General features: G+C 40.2%; 1 protein-coding gene across 4 annotated transcripts in view; it reads right to left on the reverse strand.

Moving 5' to 3' along the window:
• Positions 1-989: 989 nt before the first annotated feature.
• usp20 (ubiquitin specific peptidase 20) overlaps positions 990-23,689 on the reverse strand; it is a 30,053-nt gene continuing 7,353 nt past the window's right edge. For all 4 annotated transcript variants that reach the window (XM_041810861.1, XM_041810860.1, XM_041810862.1 and 1 more), the window contains 16 exons: positions 22,163-22,676; positions 21,900-22,079; positions 20,333-20,445; positions 19,709-19,881; positions 12,939-13,033; positions 12,353-12,386; positions 12,176-12,221; positions 11,911-12,091; positions 11,638-11,764; positions 10,116-10,285; positions 9,404-9,485; positions 8,639-8,747; positions 8,432-8,534; positions 8,275-8,343; positions 6,602-6,770; positions 990-6,249 (listed from right to left, as the gene is read on the reverse strand). In XM_041810861.1, the coding sequence (XP_041666795.1) occupies positions 6,613-6,770; positions 8,275-8,343; positions 8,432-8,534; positions 8,639-8,747; positions 9,404-9,485; positions 10,116-10,285; positions 11,638-11,764; positions 11,911-12,091; positions 12,176-12,221; positions 12,353-12,386; positions 12,939-13,033; positions 19,709-19,881; positions 20,333-20,445; positions 21,900-22,079; positions 22,163-22,676 (2,154 nt within the window). In that variant the 3' untranslated portion in view covers positions 990-6,249; positions 6,602-6,612. The remainder of the gene's footprint in view (positions 6,250-6,601; positions 6,771-8,274; positions 8,344-8,431; positions 8,535-8,638; positions 8,748-9,403; positions 9,486-10,115; positions 10,286-11,637; positions 11,765-11,910; positions 12,092-12,175; positions 12,222-12,352; positions 12,387-12,938; positions 13,034-19,708; positions 19,882-20,332; positions 20,446-21,899; positions 22,080-22,162; positions 22,677-23,689) is intronic.

Raw genomic sequence — 23,689 nt, forward strand, 5'->3', positions numbered from 1 at the left:
TTAAAATAAATAAAAAAGGAATGTAAAAGAAGTGACTGCATAAATAATCACCCCCTTCAAAGTGACAGACGTAATTCAACAGAACTCCAGCCAATCGATGCTAGTAGTCTCATAATCAGTGAAATGGGGATCACCTGAGTGCAATGAATGTGTCTCAAGTGACTGTAGAATAAAGACACCTGTGTCTGGAAGGTCCAGACACTGGTTAACCAGTATTCCTGGCTACCATTACACCCTGAAGACAAAGGAACACTCCTAGCAACTCAGAGAAAAGGTGACTGAAAAGTATAAGCCAGGGGATGCATGAAGAAACATTTCCAAGGCTTTGAACATCCCCCAGAGTTCAGATAAATACATCATCAATAAAGGAACATGGCACATGTGTAAATCTGCCTAGATCAGACCGTCCTCACAAACTGAGTGAGAGTACAAGAAGGAATCTAGTGTGAGAGGCTACCAAGACACCTATGACTACTCTGAAGGAGTTCCAAGCTTCAGCAGCTGATATGGGAGAGACTCTGCAGACAACAACTGTTGGCCGGGTTCTTCACCAGTCAGAGCTCCATGGTTAAGTGGAAGAAAGATCTTTGGTCTGATGAGACCAAAATGGAGCTTTTTGGACATCAGACAAGATGCAACAAACACTGCATATCACCACAAACACACCATCCCAACTGTGATGTACAATTACAGCAGCATCATGCTGTGGGGATGCCTCTAAGCAGCCAGCCCTGGAAGAGGATGAAGGCAACAAAACAGGAAAATCCTGTAGGACAATCTTATTCAGTCTGCATGAGAACTGATGTCCAGACCTCAATCCAGTGGAGAATTTGTGGCCGGACTTGAAAAGGGCTGTTCACGCCTGATCCACATGGAGCCTGACAGAGATAAACATATAACTTTTTTCATCAAAAAAGCCAAATTATGTTTACCATGATTGATTTATAAAATCAATAAAAGGGTAAAACCTCTGGGGGGGGGGGGGGGGGGTACTTTTTTTTTTAAGCTCTGTAAAGGCCATTGCAGCAAGTGATAACACATCAAGAATGTAGGATTTTATTGGACGAGGTTATACTGCTTTAACCCCCTTTATTCTGTTCAGCAGAGCAAGGGAGCTTTCAAAAATACAGCTTTCCATTACAAAGGAAATGTTAAAATAATGTGGCAGTTAGCAGCCTCATATGGAGCTGCTGGCAGCCGTTAGAGCTTTCTGAAACTGACTGCTTAATACATTCTTGCTAAATGTACACTAATCTTTGAGAGATCATGAGCAAGACAAGATCTGAATCAGGTTTCCTCTTCACAAGAACTCAGCAGATGTGAGTTTCCGTTTGATGCCATTAGAGTTTAGGGCTTAACCTTGCATCAGAATGCCATTTTAATAAATACGCCATGATGTATATATTTTAAAAAACATGTTAAATTGTACAAAATAATTAAAATGAAAAATTGAAAGACACAGTGCCACATTACCACAGGGCACAGCTTCATTTAGTGCCAACTAGAATGAAAAGAAGCACAGTAACAGAAGAGGAAATGTTCCTCGAGTCACAAATAATGTCCCTGTTGGAGCCGGTCCTAGTATGAGCATGTTGTGCTGGTTATAATTCATTTTATCTTGGTAATCTGTCACATGGTACAAATGTCTTTAACATCGCCCTCTTCCTGTCAGAATGGGTACTGCATTTTAACTGAGAGCATAACTTTGAGGAACTGTGACTTAATCTACACTTTCAGAAGAATTTCAGATTTACTTTGTGAGCTATTCACAAGAAAATACATTAGAGATCATCATCATCACCCTCCAGCTTATTTATAGTTATTGCACAGGATACCTTGTGTAATTTCCTACTGAACTGACTCAAACGCTCAAATATGTTTGAGAAGTGCTCTAGAATGACAGGACTACTGCTGGAAGTCTATTTGCTTTTTCAGGGTAATTGTAGACATGAGCAGCTCTCTCATTATTAAAGCTCCATGCTGGGGATGGCTGAGGATGGAGGCATTGAGTTTTCAGGTTTTCTGTCTGCTCGGGCCGTTCTTGTGGGTTCAGCACCTTTGAGGGATTTTCATCAAGCTTTGGATACACCTTTTACCTTTGCAACTCTACTGGCTGACCCCAACTTACGGTCAAAACAGACTATTTGTCGACTTGATGTTTATAGAGAAAACTGAACAAACTGCAGCGTTAGGAAAGATGTTTTGCCTTTACAAAAATGTCGCAACCGTCTTTCCCGGATCAGAGTGGGGTTGTATTTGCATCACATTCGAACTGTGCCAGAGTCCACTTGAACCTTTGACCGGGCCTGGTGCCCCGGCAAAGCTCATTTGTGTTCACACTGACCTAAACAAACAGGACTTTGGGCTCAAGTGTACTCAGATCCAGGACCAGGCTAAGAGTGTGAAAGCACCAGAAGTCAAGAATGGACTGATTGGATTTTGGAGGTCAAAGTCATTATTTAGCCTCATGTTCATCCTTTAATGATGAGTGTGATATCTATCTACTTTGATGGATTTCTTTCAAACACAGCACTGTGACTCATGAACACCTGAATAGATTTTGGGGTCAAAGGTCAAGGTCACTGGGGTTTATCTTTATCCCTTGCTTGTGCATTAATATCTCAAGAGAGCTTTGAAGGACTTTCATCAAGTTTTGAGCAAAAAACACTCTGATTCATTGTTTAACAGACTAGAATTTGTAGGTCATACGTCAGTCATTTCTACCATTATCTCATGAATATATCTCAAGAAGACTTTGAGAGATTTTTGTCAAACTTTACAGATTTGCCAACTCCAACTCAAGGATGAACTGAGTAGATTTTTGAAGTCATAGGTAAAGCCTATCCCTTGATTTAAGATTTCTACAGAATACACTATAGAAACCACCCCAGCCTTTCTCCTTGAACAAACCACTCTACAGTACATTCAGAAAGTATTCAGACCCCCTTCACTGCTTTCAGTTTTGTAATGTTGCAGCCTGATGCTACAATAATAAAATATACAGTACTGAGCAGAAGTTTTAGGCAAGTTTGGGCCGAAATTTGAGGCTGAAGTAAGGTGTGTAATGGCGAGTACACCAGCTTAAGGTCCACATCGAGCGGGAAGGAGGATTGACACAACCCAGGTCATGCTCTGAATGTCTTTGTACATTACCAAGGGCATGGGAAAATAATCTGATGAAAACAAAACAAAAACCACAGCTTTAAGGTGGAGTTATGGGTAGATGTGGTGCTTAAACATAGTCTAGGGTACTGTTCGGGCGGGTAGGAGGGTTGCAACAACCCCCTGGTTGTCGTGTGTATGTTCTAAGCACTTGAAAACTGTTGGTGGTTGCTGGGCCTATTACCAGGGGTGCAAAGGCCTGGACAAAAGAAATGCTGTTAAGCTTGACCTTGACTGCTGAGCAGCACACGTACATGTCAAATGTGTCGACTCTGACTCTGGCCCTCCCTCCTCTCTTCAGCCCAGGGTTGTGGGACATCAGGATCTGTGAGGAACCGTTAGCGCTCTACATGCCTAAAACTTCTGCACAGTACTGTAAATATATTAATCTACGCTCAGTGCCCCATCATGACAAAGTGAAAACAATTAAGATATTTTTGCAAATTTGTTAAAAATAGAAACTGAAAAATAACTGATATAAGTATTCAGGCTAGGACGATCAAGATTAATCAAGTTAATTGTGATTAATTAAGGCCCACAATTAGTGGACTAATGTTTTTAATTGCATGCTTTATTGTCCCTTTTTCACACTTTGGCTAAGACCATGTCAGAATCTCCCTGCAGTGATGTAAAATAAGTCCATGAAACTCAGACAGCTCAGTAGACAAGTCCAAAGTCACCTGCACCATTTGGCCCAGGGGGGTGCAGTAAGGCCAGTCTACGCAGCACCAGCTGATAACTTCAGCCCTGGAGAAGAGGACCAGTCTACTGAAGTCTCCTCGGATTCAGCGACATTATTGCAGTTCAAGTCCAAGACATCATCAGCATTTTGGATTGGAGTGGAAAAGAAGTGGTAGTGGCTAAGCATGAGAGCCTTTGCCACACTTTTTCCTTTTGCAACATCCCTCCTGTTTGAGGATGTAGCAAAAGGATGTTTCCTCCACGATACAAAATCAAATCATAGCTGGACATTAAAAAAAATTATCTGAGAGACCCAGTCTCACATCTGCACCCGATATGCAAAAATAACTGTAGCACCAAAAAGGCTCACAGTTGTCACTGAAGTTACTGCAGAACTGGTTGTGTTTAAATCTGAAAGATGTTCATTAAGTTTTTATTTTCAGGGAATTGTTTATCTTCAGAGTCAGATTTTGAAAACTCTGAATTTTTAGGTTTTATGTTGCTGTAAATTCTAAAAAAGGGGGGCCTGGTAGAAAAAGTTTGGTAACCACCGTCTTAATTCATTTTCAATCAGTAGCAACTTCTTTTTTCTGTGGTTAAGTCAAAGGCTCAATCAATCTCCTCCCTAAACCGTGAGCCCTGATAGACTTAACTGACTGCACCTGGAGAGTGATGAGTGCACAAGGCTGCAAGGGCTCAAAGTTAAAGTAAAGGGCTTTTTTTTTAGCAGCGTCGTCACCTTCCATGTTTTTTTGTTTACCATTTTGCTCTTTTTGCTTCACTTTTATAGGGTTAGCTAGCGCGTAACCCAAGGGAATGCCTGTTATGTGTCACGATGCTATAAACTATGGGTAATTCCCTCATGCTAAGTCTGCAGAAATGCCCACTCACAGAAAGGTTGCATGCAGGGCTCAAGAGATCCCTCACACACATTACGATTTGACAGTGGGACAGCCCTAAGTGCTCACAGACTTAGGCCTTTGTTTTTTTCTGAAGTCACATGATTATCAAGGCCGTCAGCATGTCGGTAGGTGTGTGGTCTCCAGTGGTCTGACGGTCTGGCTGAGGATTAAAGATGAAAAATTGTTTGAAACTGTCCCGAAGTCTGTGGTCTCCCACGGTTTTAAAATCGTCTAGTGTGTGGCCACCCTTGGCAGGAAAGCCTCAAAGTCAGTGAGTGTGAGTGTGGAAACTGAGACTGGGCTTTGGTTTGTATCTTCGATCTACCTCTAAAAGTAGGTCTCTACCCAAACAGGAAGTCAATTACCTTTAGTGCAAGACAGCAGAAAAATACAAAATGACACAAAAACAGTTTAAAATTCATAACAGTGGAATTTTAAAATGCAATAGAAAGGGTGCAATTAATCATGATTAATTCTGACATTTAGCATGATTAAAATTTTAATCTTTTTGCACCATTTGCAAAAGACTTGATATTTAGCTCAGGTTCAATCAGTTTAATTTAGCACAGGTGAACTTCAATCAAGGTGCAGAAACATTTCAGCAAAGATCAGAGAAATTAGAGGAACCTGAGATACATTTACAGTGTTGTAAAATGTGATATTCAGATTTTTATTTTTAATAAATTTGCAAAATTTCTAAAATTCATGATGCGGTATGGAGTGTAGATTAAAGAGAATAAAAATGATTTTTTTTTACTGTAGCATCAGGCTGCAACATAGCAAAACAGAAAGTGAAGGGGGTCTGAATACTTTCTGACCAGGTGTTAGTTCTGGTTGAGCATAAAACATCTGCTCTGCGTCTTCCCTCTTTCTGAAATGCCTCAAAGGGTCTAAAAAGGTTTGTAGTTTCATGCATTTTGAAGTTTTTAGAGTACAAATGCCCCTGAAAATGGTCTACTGGAACACATGCATGTTTAATGGTATTTTCTCTCAGTCAGATGTTATTTCACTGGTTTTCAAGACTTCCATTCCTGAGGGCTCTGATATACTGTGTATTTAAGGTCGGAGGTGCAAGAGTTAGATCTAAGCAGTTCTCACGTTATGTCTTAAGTTGTTTCTATGTAGCTAGCAAACAGGCAAACAACACAAAGCCGAATGTCTCTTGGTTGTAAAGCACAGTCCTCAAATCTTTCTGTTGATCTTCCGACGTTGGCTCTGTGTCCTCCACAGCCGGTTTTAGCAGTATTTGACACCTAGTCACTACAGCAGCCACTGAAACTACAGAAAACAGCTCCAGAGATGTGACATGACGCCTTATTTTTCACACCTTAACATCGAGATCAGTTATCCAATAAATAAACAAACTATGTGATATTTAAATACCCCTCCTCCAGGATAATTCGCTGCTACATTTACAAAGTGCTCACGGCAAGGCTTTTTCACCAAGGTGCAAATTCCTCAGCTTCCTGTGAGGGCAGAAGTGGAACGGGTGGAATCAGAAGACCTAAAGGGGAGAGAGAAGAGTGAGGAAACAAGCTGAGAACAAATAGACTGTCCAGATTAGATACACAGATGTTTATTTTCTGCATGTTCAGCCTCCGTTACTCTTGGCCTGAAAGTTCTGATTTCTCAGCTCCCTGTAGGCCAGGAGGAATGTATGAGCACATGTGGTTCATGTTAGGGAAAGTGGGTGGAAATTTGGTCAGAGCTAGCAGCAAGCTTTCATAATCACAGCTTCCAGCAAATTTTTAAGACCAAAAAATAGTGAAAATACTTGTCAGTATGCAGGAATTTATGTCTGAGTTTTATCAAGGATTCTGCAGATTTTAGTGGGTTTCAGAAGTAAACAATCCAACCTCTTTTTATCTCAAAGTGCTCTCGTCTCCGCCTCGATTTTCCTTTCTCCATGGAGGCTGTCGGGGTCAGCCGGGGCCACGGTCTGCCTCACTGCGATCTCAGGGCCTCCGCCATAAATACCCAACAAGTACTGCCATGTCTCCTCTGAGATCTGACCGTAATCAGCACCTGAATGGAGAAATATCAGTTTTAAAAAAGCATCCATTAGTCTGTTTCTTATTGTTACTGCGTGTCTCCTCTCTCCCTGGCTCTCAAGCTTCCCTCCTACCTCCACCTGTAGGCTCCAGCACACCTGAGCCTGATCCGCACTCAAGAGTGGAAGAGGGACGCAGGGCTGCCCACAGAGCTGGCTGGCCCCTTAGAAACCCAGAGAACCCCCACTTTTGCCACTTTTTACCCTGACTTGTCAATTTCACCCATTTTTGCAGCTCTTTTGCCATTTAATACTACATTTTTTCACTTTTTTCCTACTTTTTGTCGCTTTTTTACCCACTTTGTACACATTTGCCACTCTATTTGGGTTTTTAACCAGTTTAAGTCACTTTTTGCCAATTTTCTGTCAATTTTTGCCACTGTAACCCACATTTTGTCACTTTTCACCCACTTTTGCAACTCATTACCAATTTTTGCCACCATTTTGTCCCTTTTTTTCCTACTTTTTTATAACTTTTTACTCACTTTTGCAACTTTGTACAAATTTGCCACTCCATTGTCTCTTTTTAACCAGTTCAAGACACTTTTTTGCCAATTTTTGCCACTCTTATGCCCTGATTTGTTACAATTTCCCCATTTTTTGCCACTTTTATCCCAACTTTTGTCATTTTTCACTCATTTTTGTCCCAGTTTTTGCTCCCAGTTCCAGTTTCCAGTTGTCCCAGTTTTGCTGATATCCAACTTTTTACACATTTTGCCAGCTTTTTGCCATTTATAACAATTTTTGGCCACTTTTTTTAACCAATTTTTGCCACTTTTTCCCTATTTTTATTCACTTTTTACCCATTTTGCCACTTTTTTCCCCATATTTGATAAATTTTAACCCCTTTTTTGGCCCAATTTGTTCCCCTTATGCCACTGTTTGTCACTTTTTACCCATTTTGCCACTTCATACCAATTCTTTGTCACTTTTCACCCATTTTTGCAACTTTGTACCAATTTTGCCAATTTTTGACCCTGTTATGTCACTTCTCACCCATTTCACCACTTTTTGGTTCTTCGTGTCAGTATCTGCCTTTTAATATTTGGCATCAATGTAAACAAATCCATTTGTTTAGTCCCACTGTTTAATGAAAAAGATGTAGATCGCTTTTTTGTCATGTTTTTTTGTGTTTCCAGGACTTTAAAGTGGCCTAAGATTGTGTGGACCTTACTTTGACAGTAAACCTTTACTGGTACAGAACAAAATGCATATACTGCCATGTCTTCTGAGAGTTGCCTTGACTATGATAAAGAAAACTGCGCTGTGCTGCATGCTTCCATGTTAGTGCCTGAGTTGTATCGACAAAAATTCTGCAGGTTTAAAAAGCAGAAAATGAAACCTACTGTGAACTGGTCGGGACTAAGAAGCCCTTTCTGATTTTTGCTGTTTATCAAAACAAGTAGATAACTTTAAAAAAAACCAGAGCGATCAGATTCTTAAAAATTACTCAACTCTTTTCGAGCAGTGTGACTTTACCTTGCTTGAGTTGGATGTGTCCGCCTTTCATGACTCCAATTTTACTGTTGTCAATGGGACCAGGCGGCTCTAAGAAAAACATTTAGAATATATCTAAAATATCAGTATGAAGAGAACTTTACTGCATAGCTGTGTTCATCTCTCTGCAGGGACGTACCGTTGTCTTTCCCCTTCACGAAGCTCTCCCACTCCCTGAACCACTGCATGCTGATGCACAGGATCACAGTTGGAGCCTCCTCGGCCTGAAACTCCTTGTTCAGCTATTTATGAGAGACGAAAAAAAAAAGCTTATTCAGCACGTATCAAAAAGCAAAGAAGATATATTTAGACACAGGTAACACCTCGCAGGAAAGCGGGCTTCTACCTTGATGAAAGTGTCTATTTCTGTTTTTCTGCGTTTAGCCAGAGCTTCGATCTCCACCTGGCAGATGGCACACATATACAGGTGGTTCACTGCTGGGCCGCCGCCAAAGCTGAAGACACACCAAACATTTAAGAGAGAATTTAGAGAACTCAATGAAAAGGGGATGCAAATGGAATCTTTTGTAAACATTCTGGACTGTCAGAACTTTTCTAACACCAGATTAGCCTGCATGAAATCAGACTATTGGTATAAATCGTTCTATTAGTGTAAGGACAGCCTGATCTAGGCAGATTTACACATGTGCCATATTCTTTCTATGTCTTGATGATGGATTTAACTCAATGTTTGCCAACCATTTTTCCTTGGACCCCCCCAACATGTAGCTATGAAAAGCAAAGCCTCCCCAGGACCCAAGAGAGAAGAAAAAGTGATAAGTGCCGTCAAAAATCAACATAGATTTTTACTGTTTCACTGATAAAATCCTAATAAAGGCCTATGCATGCTTTTGTATCAAAACATCTTTGTACAAACTACTTTATAACTACTTAACTACAGTTTTAATCAATATTTGCAAATCTTATTTTAGCAGCCTTAGAGCAGACAAAGCCTGCAAGCCACATATTTTATCTAATTTACATTACATTGTAGAAATCTGTTTTTACTTTGACAATAAAGAGGTATTTTTTTGTATTTTTTCTCATAAAGCCAAATTATTTTGACCATGATTGAGTTATAAAATAAACTAGTAAAGTGTTACACACTCACCTGTTGTAAAGGTACTCCCACACATTCTGCGGGACTATTACAACCAAGTCGTCGATGTAGTGGTACTTATTAGGAGGGATTCCTGCGCAGAGAAAAAAAGGATGTTAATGGGAAGATTTCTGGCCTGAAGTTGTGAGTTCACCCATAAATATTATAAGATTCTCCCCCTTCTTCCAAAACCCCCCTCTTTATCCCTGCTGGCCTCTTCAATGATTGCCTGGAACCTATTACAGTCATGAAGCTGTGGCTGGCTGGAGAGAAAGAACGAGCCAAATATCATAAAAATCTAAAAGAAATAGAGTTAAGACGTTATGTTATGATATACTGCAGAGCTGAAACAGCCTCTTCTTTGTTTTTAGATTGATCACTTTCTACACAGATTTTGGTCAATGTGTAGGCTCATGTATGTTTCATTTGTCCGTCACTGAGGGGATGAATCCACAGAGAAGTGTTTTTAACAGTGCTCCAGTAGAATCATTCTCTAAAAAAGGCAACTGACTGACTGCTTATCCTCATGGTTTCTGTTAAACTAAAAGCACAAATCTCAGACCAAAATGATGACATCAAGGATTTGATGAAGCAGATATATATCTGTTTCTACAGCTGGAAGTCTCAATTCCCCTTAAAGGAATACTGCCTGTGTTCTTTCTCTGAATACAAGAGGAATTTCTCCTCCCACATTTTTCAGATAAAGACATTTTTCACCACACACCCCCGTGCTGACAAAGAAACGTATGATTGCTGATGGGGCCCGGCTCTGCGAAGGTGTTGAACTTGTTCAGCCATTCTCTGGAGATGTAAAACTGCAGCAGGCTGGGCTCCTTCATGTTGGCCAGAGCCACCACCTTCTGCCTCTCCCTCACCGACTCCTCGCTACTTTTTCTGAACAGACACAAAAACAGACAGGAGAATTACTTTTAGCTAAATCTGCATAGATAAGGGGTTAAAGTTGTATTATACAATGTCAATTAAATAAATATGTAAGGTAAATTAAGTGACTTCATAAATGTTCACCCCCTTTAAAGTGACTGACCTAATTCAACAGAGGTTTAGCCAACTGGTGCTCACAGTTAGTGAAATGGGGATCATCTGAGTGCAGTGAATGTATCTGAAGTGCCAGCATTCCTGGCTACCATTACACCATGAAGACAAAGGAACACTCCTAGCAACTCAGAGTAAAGGTGATTAAAAAATATAAGTCAGGGGATGCATGCAAAAAAATCCAAGGCTCTGAACATCCCCCAGAGTTCAGATAAATCCATCATGAAGAAATGAATATTGCACATGTGTAAATCTGCCTAGATCAGGCTGTCCTCACAAACTGAGTCAGCATGCAAGAAGGAGACTAGTGAGAGAGTCCACCAAGACTATTATGACTACTCTGAAGGAGTTCCAAGCTTCAGCAGCTGAGATGGGAGAGACTCTGCAGACAACAACTGCTGGCCGGGTTCTTCACCAGTCAAAGCTTTATGGGAGAGTGGCAAAGAGAAAGACACTGTTGAAGAAAAACCAGATTCAATCTCAACTAGAGTTCACCAAAAGGCATGTCGGAAACTCCATGGTCAAGTGGGAGAAAGTTCCTTTTTTGTGGCCATCAGAAAAGAGGCCTAAAACTGCACATCCCCACTGTGAAGCATGATGGTGGCAGCATCATGCTGTGGGGATGCTTTGTAGCAGCCTGGAAGGCCCATTTTTTTTTGCCAAAAAAGCCAAATTATATTCACCATGATTGATTTATAAAATCAATAAAAGGGTAAAACATCCAAGGGAATAAATACTTTATATAGACACTAATTATTCATTAAGTCCATTAAGTCTGGACTAGAGTTCACCAAAAGGCATGTGGGAGACTCCATGGTCAAGAGGAAGAACGTTTTTTGGTCTGATGAGACAGCAAACGCACCATCCCCACTGTGTAGCACAATGGTGGCAGCATCATGCTGTGGGGATGCTCAGAGACTCAGTGCTGCGATTGCAGCCAAAGGTGGCTCTACTAAAAACTGACTTGAAGGGGGTCAATATTCATGCAGTCACTTATTTTACATCGCATTTTTTTTTGTTAAATTGACATTACTTTGGAGAAAACTGTTTTCACTTTGGCATTTAAGGGGCATCTTTGTGTTTTTTAATCAACAAAGCCAAATTATATTGGCCATGACTGATTTATTAAATCAGTAAAAGGGTGAAACATCCAAAAGGAGAGTGTACTTTTAATAGACACCATAAATTCTGACCTATAAAACAGAACATAGGCCTCTGCGTTCTGCACCACTGTCTCGTGGACTTCTGTCACATACTGGTCATCAAACTCGTACCACTGGCCGTTGATCACATTCTGACAGTATGCTATGTAGTGTCCACCTGCAGCCGCAGACAGAGGATAACATTTGAAAAAAATTGAAAGAGAGGTGGTTAGATAGATTATAAATACATTTCCGAGACATGGCACACCACATGAAGATAAGATCTTAAATGTTTTTATCAGTAGAAATGAAGCGGTCTCGTACTTCCTGCAGTGCCATGGTGACAGATGACTGACAGCAGGTCGTAAGTGGTGACTTGGGACGGACTCTCCTTTGCCAGGAACGGCCGCATGTCGAGGCCCTCCAGTGGGAAGGAAACATGACTGCTGATCTTGAACGAATACATCACCTCATGGCGGAACCGTTTCAGATGAATACAAAGAATCTGCACAAGCAAAAATACACTTTAAGCTTCCTTTAACTTCACTCATCTGCAGCAAAGGAAGTCAAAAAGATGCAAAAAAAATACCTCAGGAAGTCTAAGCACTTTGCAGTATTTTACACCGTTTCTCAACCTGTGGAAAATGACACACAGACTTAAAAACATCTTTGATTTTGGTTTATTTTCATGGATCAAATTTTAAAAATCTAACCAAAGGACAGAGTTTCCCCAGGTTTAAAAAAGTCTCCATCTTGGTCTACTCACTTTTTACATCTCTCACAGCTGTACATGTTGTCCCCTGAGGACAGAAGGACAGGAAATATAAACTATTAACAAATCTACGCTGAAAAAGGGTTTTAAATCAGTGGTTCTTAACTGGTGGGTCGGGACCCAAAAGTGGGTTGCGGAGCAGGTGTCTGAAAAAAATGGTGGCAAAAACCCTGCAGTCCTTATTAGACACGCATTGATACCTTTTATTTTACTTTTTTACTGAGAAATTGGGTAAATTTAGATGTTTGATAAATATTTAAACTAATTTATCTCCTCTTCTTGTACTAAATGGCGACTTTTTCTATGATAATGAAGAAATTTCACAAGTCCCCTGAAAAATTGGCAAAAATTGACACATAATGATGGGGAAAGAGGGTATAAAATGTGTCAGTTTTGTCCCTTTTCTTTTTTATATCAGGTTTTTTGTCCAATCATGCCCCAAACTGCAACATGTCCGATTAACTAAACATGTGTTGCTGAAAATTTTTTGGAAACTTGTGTTGTGAGCTGTCGTGTGACTGGTGGATCCTGAGGCCGGACCAGTTGAGAACCACTGTTTTAGAGGATGAGATTCTTTTACCTTTGAGTTCATCCGCAGCGAAAAAAGCAGCAAGGCAGTCTTCTAGCGTCACCATGGGCCCCCAAAACCAACTGGGGATACATGAAACTACGAACCTGTTTAGAGGCAAAACACAAAAGGAAAAAAAAGATCTTTATTTAATGATAAAATCACCTCAAATGTAGTCCTATATGAATCTAGATTAGCTCATGGCTGCTTTACTCAAATTACTCAGATTTAGCAACATCCATATTTGTCTAGATTCTCTGTATATCACATTTATGATCCTAAATGGCTCGTTCTTGAGAGCTCGCTGACTTTAAGAGTGGTGCTGTGATGGATGCCACCTTTGCAATAAGACGGTTCATGAAATTTAATCCCTGCTGGATATTCAATAGCAAACTGTAAGAGAAATTATTATAAAGTGGAAGCGTTCAGGAATAACAGCAACTCAGCCACAAAGAAGTGTTAATTTTGGCAGCTAATTTGAGTCCATGAAAACTCAGAAACATTTTAGTCTAGTTTTAGTCCACAAAAAGGCCTCACATTTTAGTCTTTACTTTTAGTCCAAGCGTTTATTCTCATGCCAAAATCTGGTACCAAATCATGCTAGTGTGTTCTCTGCCCCCAGCCAAACCTGGGGTCCCTGCTTTCTACAGCTGATAGGCAGAATAGATACAGCTGCATTGTATTTTGACAGATTTACCCACAGTGGAAAAATATCATGGATTTTGAATGTCAGACGAAAACTACATTACATTTTAGTCTAGTTTTAGTCATCTTGACGAAAACTAAATCTAGTTTTTGTCCGTTTTAGTCATCACCAAGGTTATTTTAGTTAACTTCAAGTAAATAACCAAAAGGAAAAAATCATTTTAGTTAACTGAAACTAAATAAAAACTGAGCTTTATGAGAATAATGAATACTAACTAAAACTAAATTCTGTGCTTACAAAACTAACTAAAATTAAATAAAATCAGAGACAAATGTCCTTAGTTTTAGCCTTTGTCAGCAGCAGACTGTCTGACATGAACACCCAGGCCCGGAGAGAGTGAAGTGGCCTGATTTGATTGCAGAAGACTTCACATAATGGTAAATTTCAGGTCTTGAGTTGTATACAAACATAAAAATTGAATAAGAAAATGAAATTGAAGGACCCTTTTGGATCTGGCCTTTGACAGGTGTCTCATATTGCTAAAAAGCTAAAACTTACACTAAAACTAATAAAAACTAAACTCAAACTCAAAGCTAAACTAAACTAAACTAAGAAATCAGCTGGAAAAGAAATAATTAAAAACTAAACTGAAATCTAAAGCAAAAATTCTAAACTAAACAAAAATAAAAACTAATGAAAAATCCAAAACTATAATAACCTTGGTTGTTAGTCTTCGTCTAGGTCTTGTCACGGGAAAAAAAAAAGCTGTCTATAAACATTTTTAGTCGACAAATTAACACTGCCACAAAGTTGAAGACCACTAAAATCACAGAGCGGAGTCAACGACTGCTAAGGTGCATGGTGCATAAAAGTTGCCAACGCTCTGCTGATTCCAGAGCTGAAGAGTTCTGAGCTTCCACTGGCATTAACGTAAACACAAAAACTGTGCAGCAGGAGCTTCATGAATGGGTTTCCATGGCCGAGCAGCTGCATGCAAGCCTCACATCACCGAGTCCAATACCAAGCGTCTATGGTGCAGTGTAAAACACACAGACACTGGACTGTGGAGCAGCGGAAATGTGTTCTGTGGTCTCTGGTTGGGTGAGTCTGGGTTTGGAGGATGCTGGGAGAACGTTACCTGACTGTGAAGTTTGGTGGAGGAGGGATAATGGTATGTGGCTGTTTTTCAAGGCCAATCCTAATGCTTCAGCATACCAAGAACTCTTGGAAAATGCTATGGTTCCAACTTTGTGGCAACAGCTTTGGAAAGGTCCTTTTCACTTCCAACGTGGCTGTGCACAAAGAAGGACTATAAAGACATGGTTTGATGAGTTCCATGTGGAAGAACTTGCAGAGAAACCTGACCTCAACCCCATCATCCATCTTTGGGATGAACTGGAATGGAGATTGTGGGCCAGGCCTTCTGGTCCAACATCAGTGCCTGACCTCATAAATGCTCTGCAGAATGAATGGGCACAGATTCTCACAGAAATCTTGTGGAAAGCCTTCCAATTGAGGAGGCTGTTAGAGCTGCAACAGGGGGGCCAACTCCATATCAAGTCATACGATAACGCATTCAGCTACAGATTTCTTTTGTTAGTCTCAGACTTATTTTGCCACCAATGCAATCGCCCCCCTGCATGTCAAATAGATCATTTCATAAAGTAAAATTACTGGGATTGTAATGCTAATGCTTCATTCCATTATGGTGTGCATCAAGCTAGCAATCTATCTATCTGTGAATAATTTCACACCTTCTGGAGAAAAATAAATCAGGCACTAATCAGCGTTAGGAAGACTGCATACAAACTAGAGTCGTGTCTGCATCCATGCCCTCTCATATAAATACCAAATACAGACAAAAGCCCAGCTGTATGAGCACACTCTCTACAAAGAGAGTGAGTCTACTGATTGCACAGCTGTTTTTGTCATTAGAAGGCTGGGAAAAATCAGCTGTCTCTCAGAAAAACTTCCCTGCCCTCAGACAGGAAAGCTAGCACACCTCCTCCTTCACTGTTTAACTCCCTCTGCAGCCTCATAGTCATCTCCTGGCTCACTGCTCAGATCTTATCTTGGACGACTGGGACGAGTATATCAGAGTCTTCCAAAGTCTAAATAATCTCTCCAACCTATCAGTCCTGGACACGATCCCAGACGTCCTCAAGGCTCGTTTTCTGCATGAGCCACACACACTGTTTTTAGAGATGCATTGATATCCACTTTTTCCCATCCAGACATCAATTACAATCCCTATATTTGAGAATTTAACAGTAATGAGCACCATTCATCCACCTGTACTGCTCTTCCCCTCCTAATAAGAACCCCAATGATAACATTTCTATTAAAAACCATACATATCATTGGCTGAAAAACACCAAATGCTTCTGTTCTGTTGGCCTTCAATACAGATAGACTCTCCAGTTACATGTTGTTTGATTTTTTTAAGAGAATTTGTCCATTTCTTTCCAAACGCAGCTGAGAGGCCAGAGGCATCTTTGTACATGCTAATGTTTAGGAGAGGAGGGACTTTTAGAGGAATGCTGGTTTCAGGTTAGATCTTTGACTGATATTTGCAGGTAACAGATTACAGGATTTCAGATAGAGGTTTTTGCAAACTCCAAAATAGGCTTTTATTTGTTTTGCACTGAGGGGAGGCTTCCGTGTTGCCACTCTGCCATAAAGCCCAGATCAGTGGACAACTGCAGATGACTCCAGAGAGAAGACCAAGAACCTGACAATCACTCTGAGCTCCAGAGATCCTGTGTGGAGATGGGACAAAGTTCTAGAAGGAAAAGCATCACTGCAACCCTCCACTGAATGCCCACTTGGATTTCAGATGAGATTTTTTGGTCCATGCAGGTTTTCATGTGTTTTGCAACAAGGAGGCTTCAGTCTATCTACTCTGTCATAAAGCCCAGATCAGTGGATGCTGCAGTGATGGTTTTCCTTCTGGAACTTTGTCCCATCTCCACACAGGATCTCTGAAGCTCAGTCAGAGTGACCATCAGGTCCTTGGTCTCCTCTCTTACTAAGATCCTTCTCCCCTGACTGCTCAGTTTGTCTGGGCGAACTGCTCCTGGAAGAGGCAGTTCCTTTGACCTCATGGCTTGGTTTTTGCTTTTATATCATTGTCAGCTGTGAGGCCTTCTATAGATAGGTGTGTGCCTTTTAAATCAGGTCCATTCAGTGTAATTTAGCACAGGTGGACACCAATCAAGGTGTAGAAACATCTCAGAAAGATCAAGAGAAATGGGAGGAACCTGAGCTCAATTACAAGTGTTTCTGCAAGGGTCTGGACACTAACTTAAAAGTGATATTTATGTTTTTTATTTTTAATAAATTTGCAAAAATTTCTAAAATTCTGTTTTCACTTTGTCATGATAGGGTACTGCGTGTAGACTCATGAGAATAAAAATGTTTTTTTTTTGTACTGCAGCATCAGGCTGCAACATAAGAAAACTGAAAAAAAATCAAGGGGGTCTGACTACTTTCTGAGTGCTCTGTGTTTGTGATAGGGTCTTATGGGACATGATTTTTTATTATTTGTTCATAATATTTAAAGTACTGATGGGTTCATGCAACTATTAATGGTTGTAATTTTGTACTATTGCCTGACAGCTAGGGCTGGACAATTAATTGAAATTTGATCGTGATTTCAACTTTGGCTTCTCACGATCATTAAACCATTATAATCAAAGAAAAATGATAAATGTGCCACGCAGCGTGTATGCAAGTTCCTACACTGTAAAAGCACCGTGAATGCACCTGTGTTGCGTTTGCAGCTGCAGCAAGCGTGTGACGTATGTGGATCAATAATACGAGGAGTGAGCGATTAAAAACATGACAGAATGACAGCCTTTGGTTGAGAAGAAGGGTAGGACATGGTAGGACAATTTGCATTTGCAATTTGCAAGTTTTACAGGAGTGCATGTAGATTGGGTATTTAATTTATTTATTGTTTTTTATTGCTATTATTTCATATATTATTATTATTTTACTTGTTACTAATTTAATTTTCATTGTTCTTTTAAGTTGTGGTTCAATAAATACTCGAGTTTTGAAATCAATGAATAATCGTGTTTATTGATCTTGACTTCAATATAAATCAAAATAATCGTGATTATTATTTTTGCCATAATCGTCCAGCCCTACAGACAGCAGTAGTATTCCATTTAAAAGCTGTTTGCAAACCACTATTTAAAAACGGGAAAAGAAAGCTGTCGTGCAAGGTGTTGGTGTTGAGATTCTTAACTGAAAAGTTCAGAGAGTCCTGTGAGCGAGTGAGAACTAAAAATGAGGTCAGGTGCAAACACTGCCAGGTAAAAGTAGAATATCATGAGTCTACACCCACAATGCAGCGTCATTTGAGAGGCCCTAAACAGGCCCATCCAAAGAACATCAGTCAATGGAGGTAAACTTACACTAGAATTTTGATATGATTTTTGGTATTAACCCTCTAAAGTCTGAAACCTCAAATAATAGCCAAAAAAATCTCATTTTTTCACCCTTCTATAGAAATAAAAAAATGTCATAAAAACTCACATAATTTTTTGTATCGTATTTGTTGCGTTATGTACAGTGCTTAACAGATGTATTAGACCACCTGTCATATTTGTCTCAAAGACCATCCAACATCATGAAGTGCTTTAATGCGGACTCTTTCATTTTCAGTCAGCTCTCCACATTTTACCATTTTGAACAGGAATGAGGAATTTCAAACTGAATTTACCCAAATTTGAGCCGGCTCACTGGGCTTCTCTGAGAAGTCAGAAATGAATCAAGTATAACATTCAACCACTAAATTCATTTTTCTGTTCAGGAATGCAAGTAAACAACTAGAATTTGACATATTAATCAAGAAATATTAATGTGCTTTACTATTTATTCAGTTTTTTTGTAAATCAGTAAATTTGAAAATTCATGGATAACAATAATAATTATATTTTAGCATTAAAAATATCATTTTGGTTAAAGAGCTTCTACATATTGGTGTATTAACCATTGCAGAAATATAAAAAATGATTTTGGTAATTACCAATGCTGTTAATTTAAGGCAGCTGTGGCATAAACCTTGCTTTGGTTAGGGTTAGGGTGGTCTAATAAATTTGTTAAGCACTGTATATCTTTCAATTGATATTCCCCTGGAGGGCTTTGTGCATCATTTATCAGACTGTATTCAAAAGGTTTTAAAGTAATTAATTGGTCATATTGATTAGATAGAGGTCTCAAAAAAGTCTGTATCAAATATGAAGGGAATGACAGTTTTTACCATATAATTTTTTTTAAATAAAAAAATATTTTTATTATTGAAAGATTATCAAAATAATTGAGTTTTTGCAATTTTTGCACTAAAAAAATTGAATCTGTGTATAATAGTTGACCTAAGACACCTCTAATGCAAAAAAAAGAGTTTAATTAAAATGGTACTCTGAGACACATTTGACTTTAAATAAATATTGCACGTCCTGCAATTTGAAAACTGCAATTTCATTAAAATGTCATTTACAGTACGGCTCTAATATTGATCATCAGGTAATACTTTTGCCCATCAGTTGTTTGTAAGTAACCTGGCACACAAGATGGATTTGCTTCACACAACCATCTGGAAAACCACTCATAGACAACATTTGGGAAAGGGCAGAGCCTTTGAAAAAAACCCTGGAGGGTGATTGGATGAACGTTCTGTCTGCTTGCATACCTCACTACTCCGCATCGCCCTAAAGTACTGCCCCTCGACGCTGATTGGTCCTGTCACTTTCTAACCGGGCCCAAACGGTTTAGACAGGAACTTTGCAAGATGGATTCGCCAGTTAGAAACAAGGAAACGGGCGTATCCATCTGCTTTGTGAGGTTAGTTTATACGTGGGTGAAAAGAATTTGCCTTGGGGACTTTCTCTATCACAAGTGTTGATATCTTTGAATTTCTTGAGAAATAAAAAAGAATTTCCATCAAAATGCCACAGATCATGACTGCATGGTGGTACTTGTCTAATCTTCAGCTGCATCTCACTTTACGCCACATGACACCTTTACCAGGAAATCAGTATTCAAATCATATCAATAACATCAGCGTGCTACAGTGAAGTCAGATTTCCACCTAATGCATGTGTTTTATATCTAAGCATAGTCTGCTGACCGCCGTATGGAGTCCATGATGAATGAGATCCAGCCCTGCGAGCTGTAAGTGTCAGGACAAACACCCGTCTTTACAGGAAGGTTCTGGTGGATGGACGAGTGGAGCTTGGCCAAGTCCTCTTTACCGGGAATGGGGAGGGACAAGTCCTGGAAGGTTTCCACTGTTGTAGAGACCTGAAACACAATCAGAGAGCTGGTTTATACAGCGTGCATTCATCACAAGAGCTGTAAACCAAGAGTGCATTACCCAGAGGGCTGGAGGAATGTTTAATTTAAACAAGCATGGGGTGGATGAGTAATTCAGGATTAAAAACAGGCTTTTCTGAGGGTGGATGCATGTGTGCACCCGTGTGCATGAGTTTAATCTACCACGCATCATAAGTTTTTACTTCTTTTTATCTGCGTTTCACTTTACAGTGCCTAAAAAGAATTCACCCGCTTGGATATTTTACCCTGTGAAAGCATTTTTCACTGCAGACCCTTTAAGTGGCTCTCAGCTAAGGGCCTTTATCCACTCTCTAATCAGATGTAACAGCAACAAAACATGTTATTAAGTGACTGTGCTGTTGTTTCTGACTAAATCCATAGCTCCCTCTAGTGTTCAAACATGTGAAGTGCAGCTTACCCTGTCACAGGTTAAACACTGAACCAGACTGAGGATGGAGCCGTCGAAGATGTCCGAGATCACGCTGCGATAGTGAGACTGCTTCTTCTTTCGAGCGCTGAGCAGCAGCTGAGCTGGAGGTTTGACGACGAGAAGAAGAATATTAGAATAATAAACATTAATGTGGGAAGCTTAGAACATACCAGAATCAGATTTAGAGTTTATATGCGTTTTAATATACATAGAAAATGCAGTTATTTAAAAACAAGGTAAGTATAAATCAAACTCACTATATTTAAAAAGAATAAACTGAAACCAAGAAAAATAATGCATGTTTACACAGACTTCTCTTCTGTTTACAACTGCTCAGTGTGTTATACTCACACGGAGAGAAAAGTGCACTTCAACCTAATGACCATCTTACAGTGCTCCATGGATGTTTTACCCTTTCATTGATTTTATAAATCAGTCATGGTCATATGACTGCCTTCAAGGATTTCCCCATGTTTTGCCACATGCATTTCACCCTCTACCTTTTCAAGCCTTTCAGGGCAGGCTGCTGGGAAGCACCCTCACAGCATGATGCTGCCACCACCATGCTTCACAATAAAGGCCAAACATAGGGTCTTGTCTGATGGCCACAACGCAAAATTTTGGTCTCATTGGACCAAAGAACTTTCTTTCACACAAACCAAATCTGAGTTTTCTTCAACAGTGTCTTTCTCTTTGTCACTCTCCCATAAAGCTCTGACTGGTGAAGAACCCCCCCAACAGTTGTTGTCTGCAGAGTCTCTCCCATCTCAGCTGCTGAGGCTTTGAACTCCTTCAGAGAGGTCATAGGTGTCTTGGTGGCCTCTCTCACTAGTCTCCTTCTTGCACGCTCACTCAGTTTGTGAGGACAGTCTGATCTAGGCAGATCTACATGTGCCATATTCCTTCATTTCCTGATGATGGATTTAACTGAACTCTGGGGGATGTTAAGGGCCTTGGAAAATTTCCTTGTCTCCATCCCCTGACTTCTACTTTTCAATCACCTTTTCTCTGAGTTGCTTGGAGTGTTCTTTTGTCTTCATGGTGTAATGGTGGCCAGGAATACTGATTAACCAGTGGCTGGACATTCCAGGTACATATTTCTATTTATGCAGCCATCTATTTTACATTACATATTTTTGTTTGATTGAACTTTCTTTGAAGAAATCTGACATTAAAGAGTTTTTTTTTTCAAGAAAGACAAATTATATTAACCATGACTGATTTATTAAATCAATAAAAGGGCAAAACATCCAAGGGGATGAAGACTTTTCATAGGCACTGTACATCACAATAACTTCACACTTTTTGTTTCTATGTCTTTATAAATAAGAGAAGCCACAATAATTTTCAAAGCCTAAATAAAAGCTAACAAACAAAAGAAGACAACTGGATGTGTAGTGATTGGTGTATTAATCAAAAAAGACCAAGCAGAAGAACTGCACTAACACTTGTAGCTGTACTTATTTCAGCAGTGTCCATATATGATCTTTAAAGCTGCTAATATTCTAAGAACTTGTGCTGGTAGGTAGAGGTTTCCTATACAGATATTTCCAACCTTTTTTGAAGGAGTACGCAGGTCCTGCAGAGCGGAGTGGACTAGACCGTGGTGGACTGGAGGATAGTTTAGGATGCAGCTCCTGGAGGGTTCGTACAGGGCTGCAGGGCATGGACTGAGGCTGAGGCTGAGGCTGAGGCTGGGGCTGGGGCTGGGTCATTGATGCTTCATTGTCTGGTTCTAGAAGAACAAAATCTTAAACACTTGAGAGGCTAATAATCTGAGACGTGATTGAAAATGTTACCAATCCAGACGGTTTTTACCTGGGCTGTTGTTGCTCTGTGTCTGGGGTTGTGTCGCCTCAGATATCTGGTTGTTCTCTTGGCTTTGGACCTCGCTGTTTGCCGTTGGCGTCCCTTCCTCCTCCTCCCCTCTTTCGGAAGCCCCTTCCTCAGCTGCTGTATCCACATCCGCATCCTCATCCATCTCCTGAGAGCCACCACGAAGAGGAGACCCGGACACCCTCCTTTCCTTCAGCCTCTCCTTCTCCGAGATCACCCCGCCGTTACCGACGCCCACAATCCCTCCCGCTGACGTCCTTACCCCATCGCACTCGTCCTGCAGGAGCAGCTCGCCATCAGCAGCTCCCCCTCCCTCGCCGCGGTCGCTGCTTGAGCCAGAGTCGCAGGAGAGGAATTCATCCTCAGACGGGGAGGGGTCTCCGTCACGAATCTCCTCGCCGTCGCTTCCCTCCGTGCTCATGTTGCACTCGGTCAGAGGCTCCTTCAGCTCCTCGTGCAGTTGATCCATCAGACAGCGCAGGAACTCCTGAGTGTCCTGTGGTCACATGGTCAGGGACAGAGAGGCAGAAGGCATTGATGTGTTTATGGGCAACAAAGGCTGAAGCATCATGACAAGGCGATAAAGCTGCAGGAATAATGATGTGAAAAGTAGTGATGCTCACAGAGCATAATCATGATCTAGTTTGGGCGCCTGGCTGATTTAATGTGCTCTAAAAAGTTATAGGACTTCAGTCAAACTGCACAAATTTGCATTATAATACATGATTTTAGATGGGAAACTTAGAGTCTGTTTTCATTTTAGTTAATGGATAGTGAAGAAGTAAAATTTGGGTTTTTATGGCCTACACTTTAAGTGTGAATGTAGGAGAACATTTGGCCAATCATAAAGCTGTTAAGAAAAGCAGAGAAGAAAACTGAATATATTTAAGATCTTAAAAGAAGATATTCAAAAATAAATGCACTGTAAATATTAGGAATGCAGAGATTAATTGCATTAATTGTAATTAATTAAGGTCCACAATTGTTGTTCTATTTTTTTTTTTATCCTAATTAATTGCGTATTTTTTTATTTCTCTCAGCATGCTTTGGTCTCCCTGCAGCCACAGTGATGTAAAATCCACCTTTCCTCCTTAACGTCTCATTTCACTTTAAACACTCACAGACAGCTCAGTGGACAAGTCATAAGTCAGCTGCACCTTGTGTTATCAAAATTTTACCTTTTTACTACTCCCTTATTTCATCAAATCCATAACAAGTTCCCTTTTCCATGGTTAAATTATGTTCTTCAACAGTGTTACTCAACCCTGCTCAACCAAAGAGCCACAATCTAAGTAGTGAAAAGTGGGTGAAAGTGGCAATACAAATAGGTTAAAGCTGGCAAAATAGGTGAAAAAGCTGCAAAAAAGTGGCCAAAAATGGGTGAACGGGGGTAAAATAGGCAGAAAATGGCAAAAACTGGGTGAAAAATGACAAAAAATGTGGAGAAAATGTGGCAGAAATGGGTGAGACATGACAAAAAAATGACTTACAAGTGGCAATAATGGTGAA

This window comes from Cheilinus undulatus, linkage group 17 (genome assembly GCF_018320785.1).
Source record: "Cheilinus undulatus linkage group 17, ASM1832078v1, whole genome shotgun sequence".
Lineage (NCBI taxonomy): Eukaryota > Metazoa > Chordata > Actinopteri > Labriformes > Labridae > Cheilinus > Cheilinus undulatus.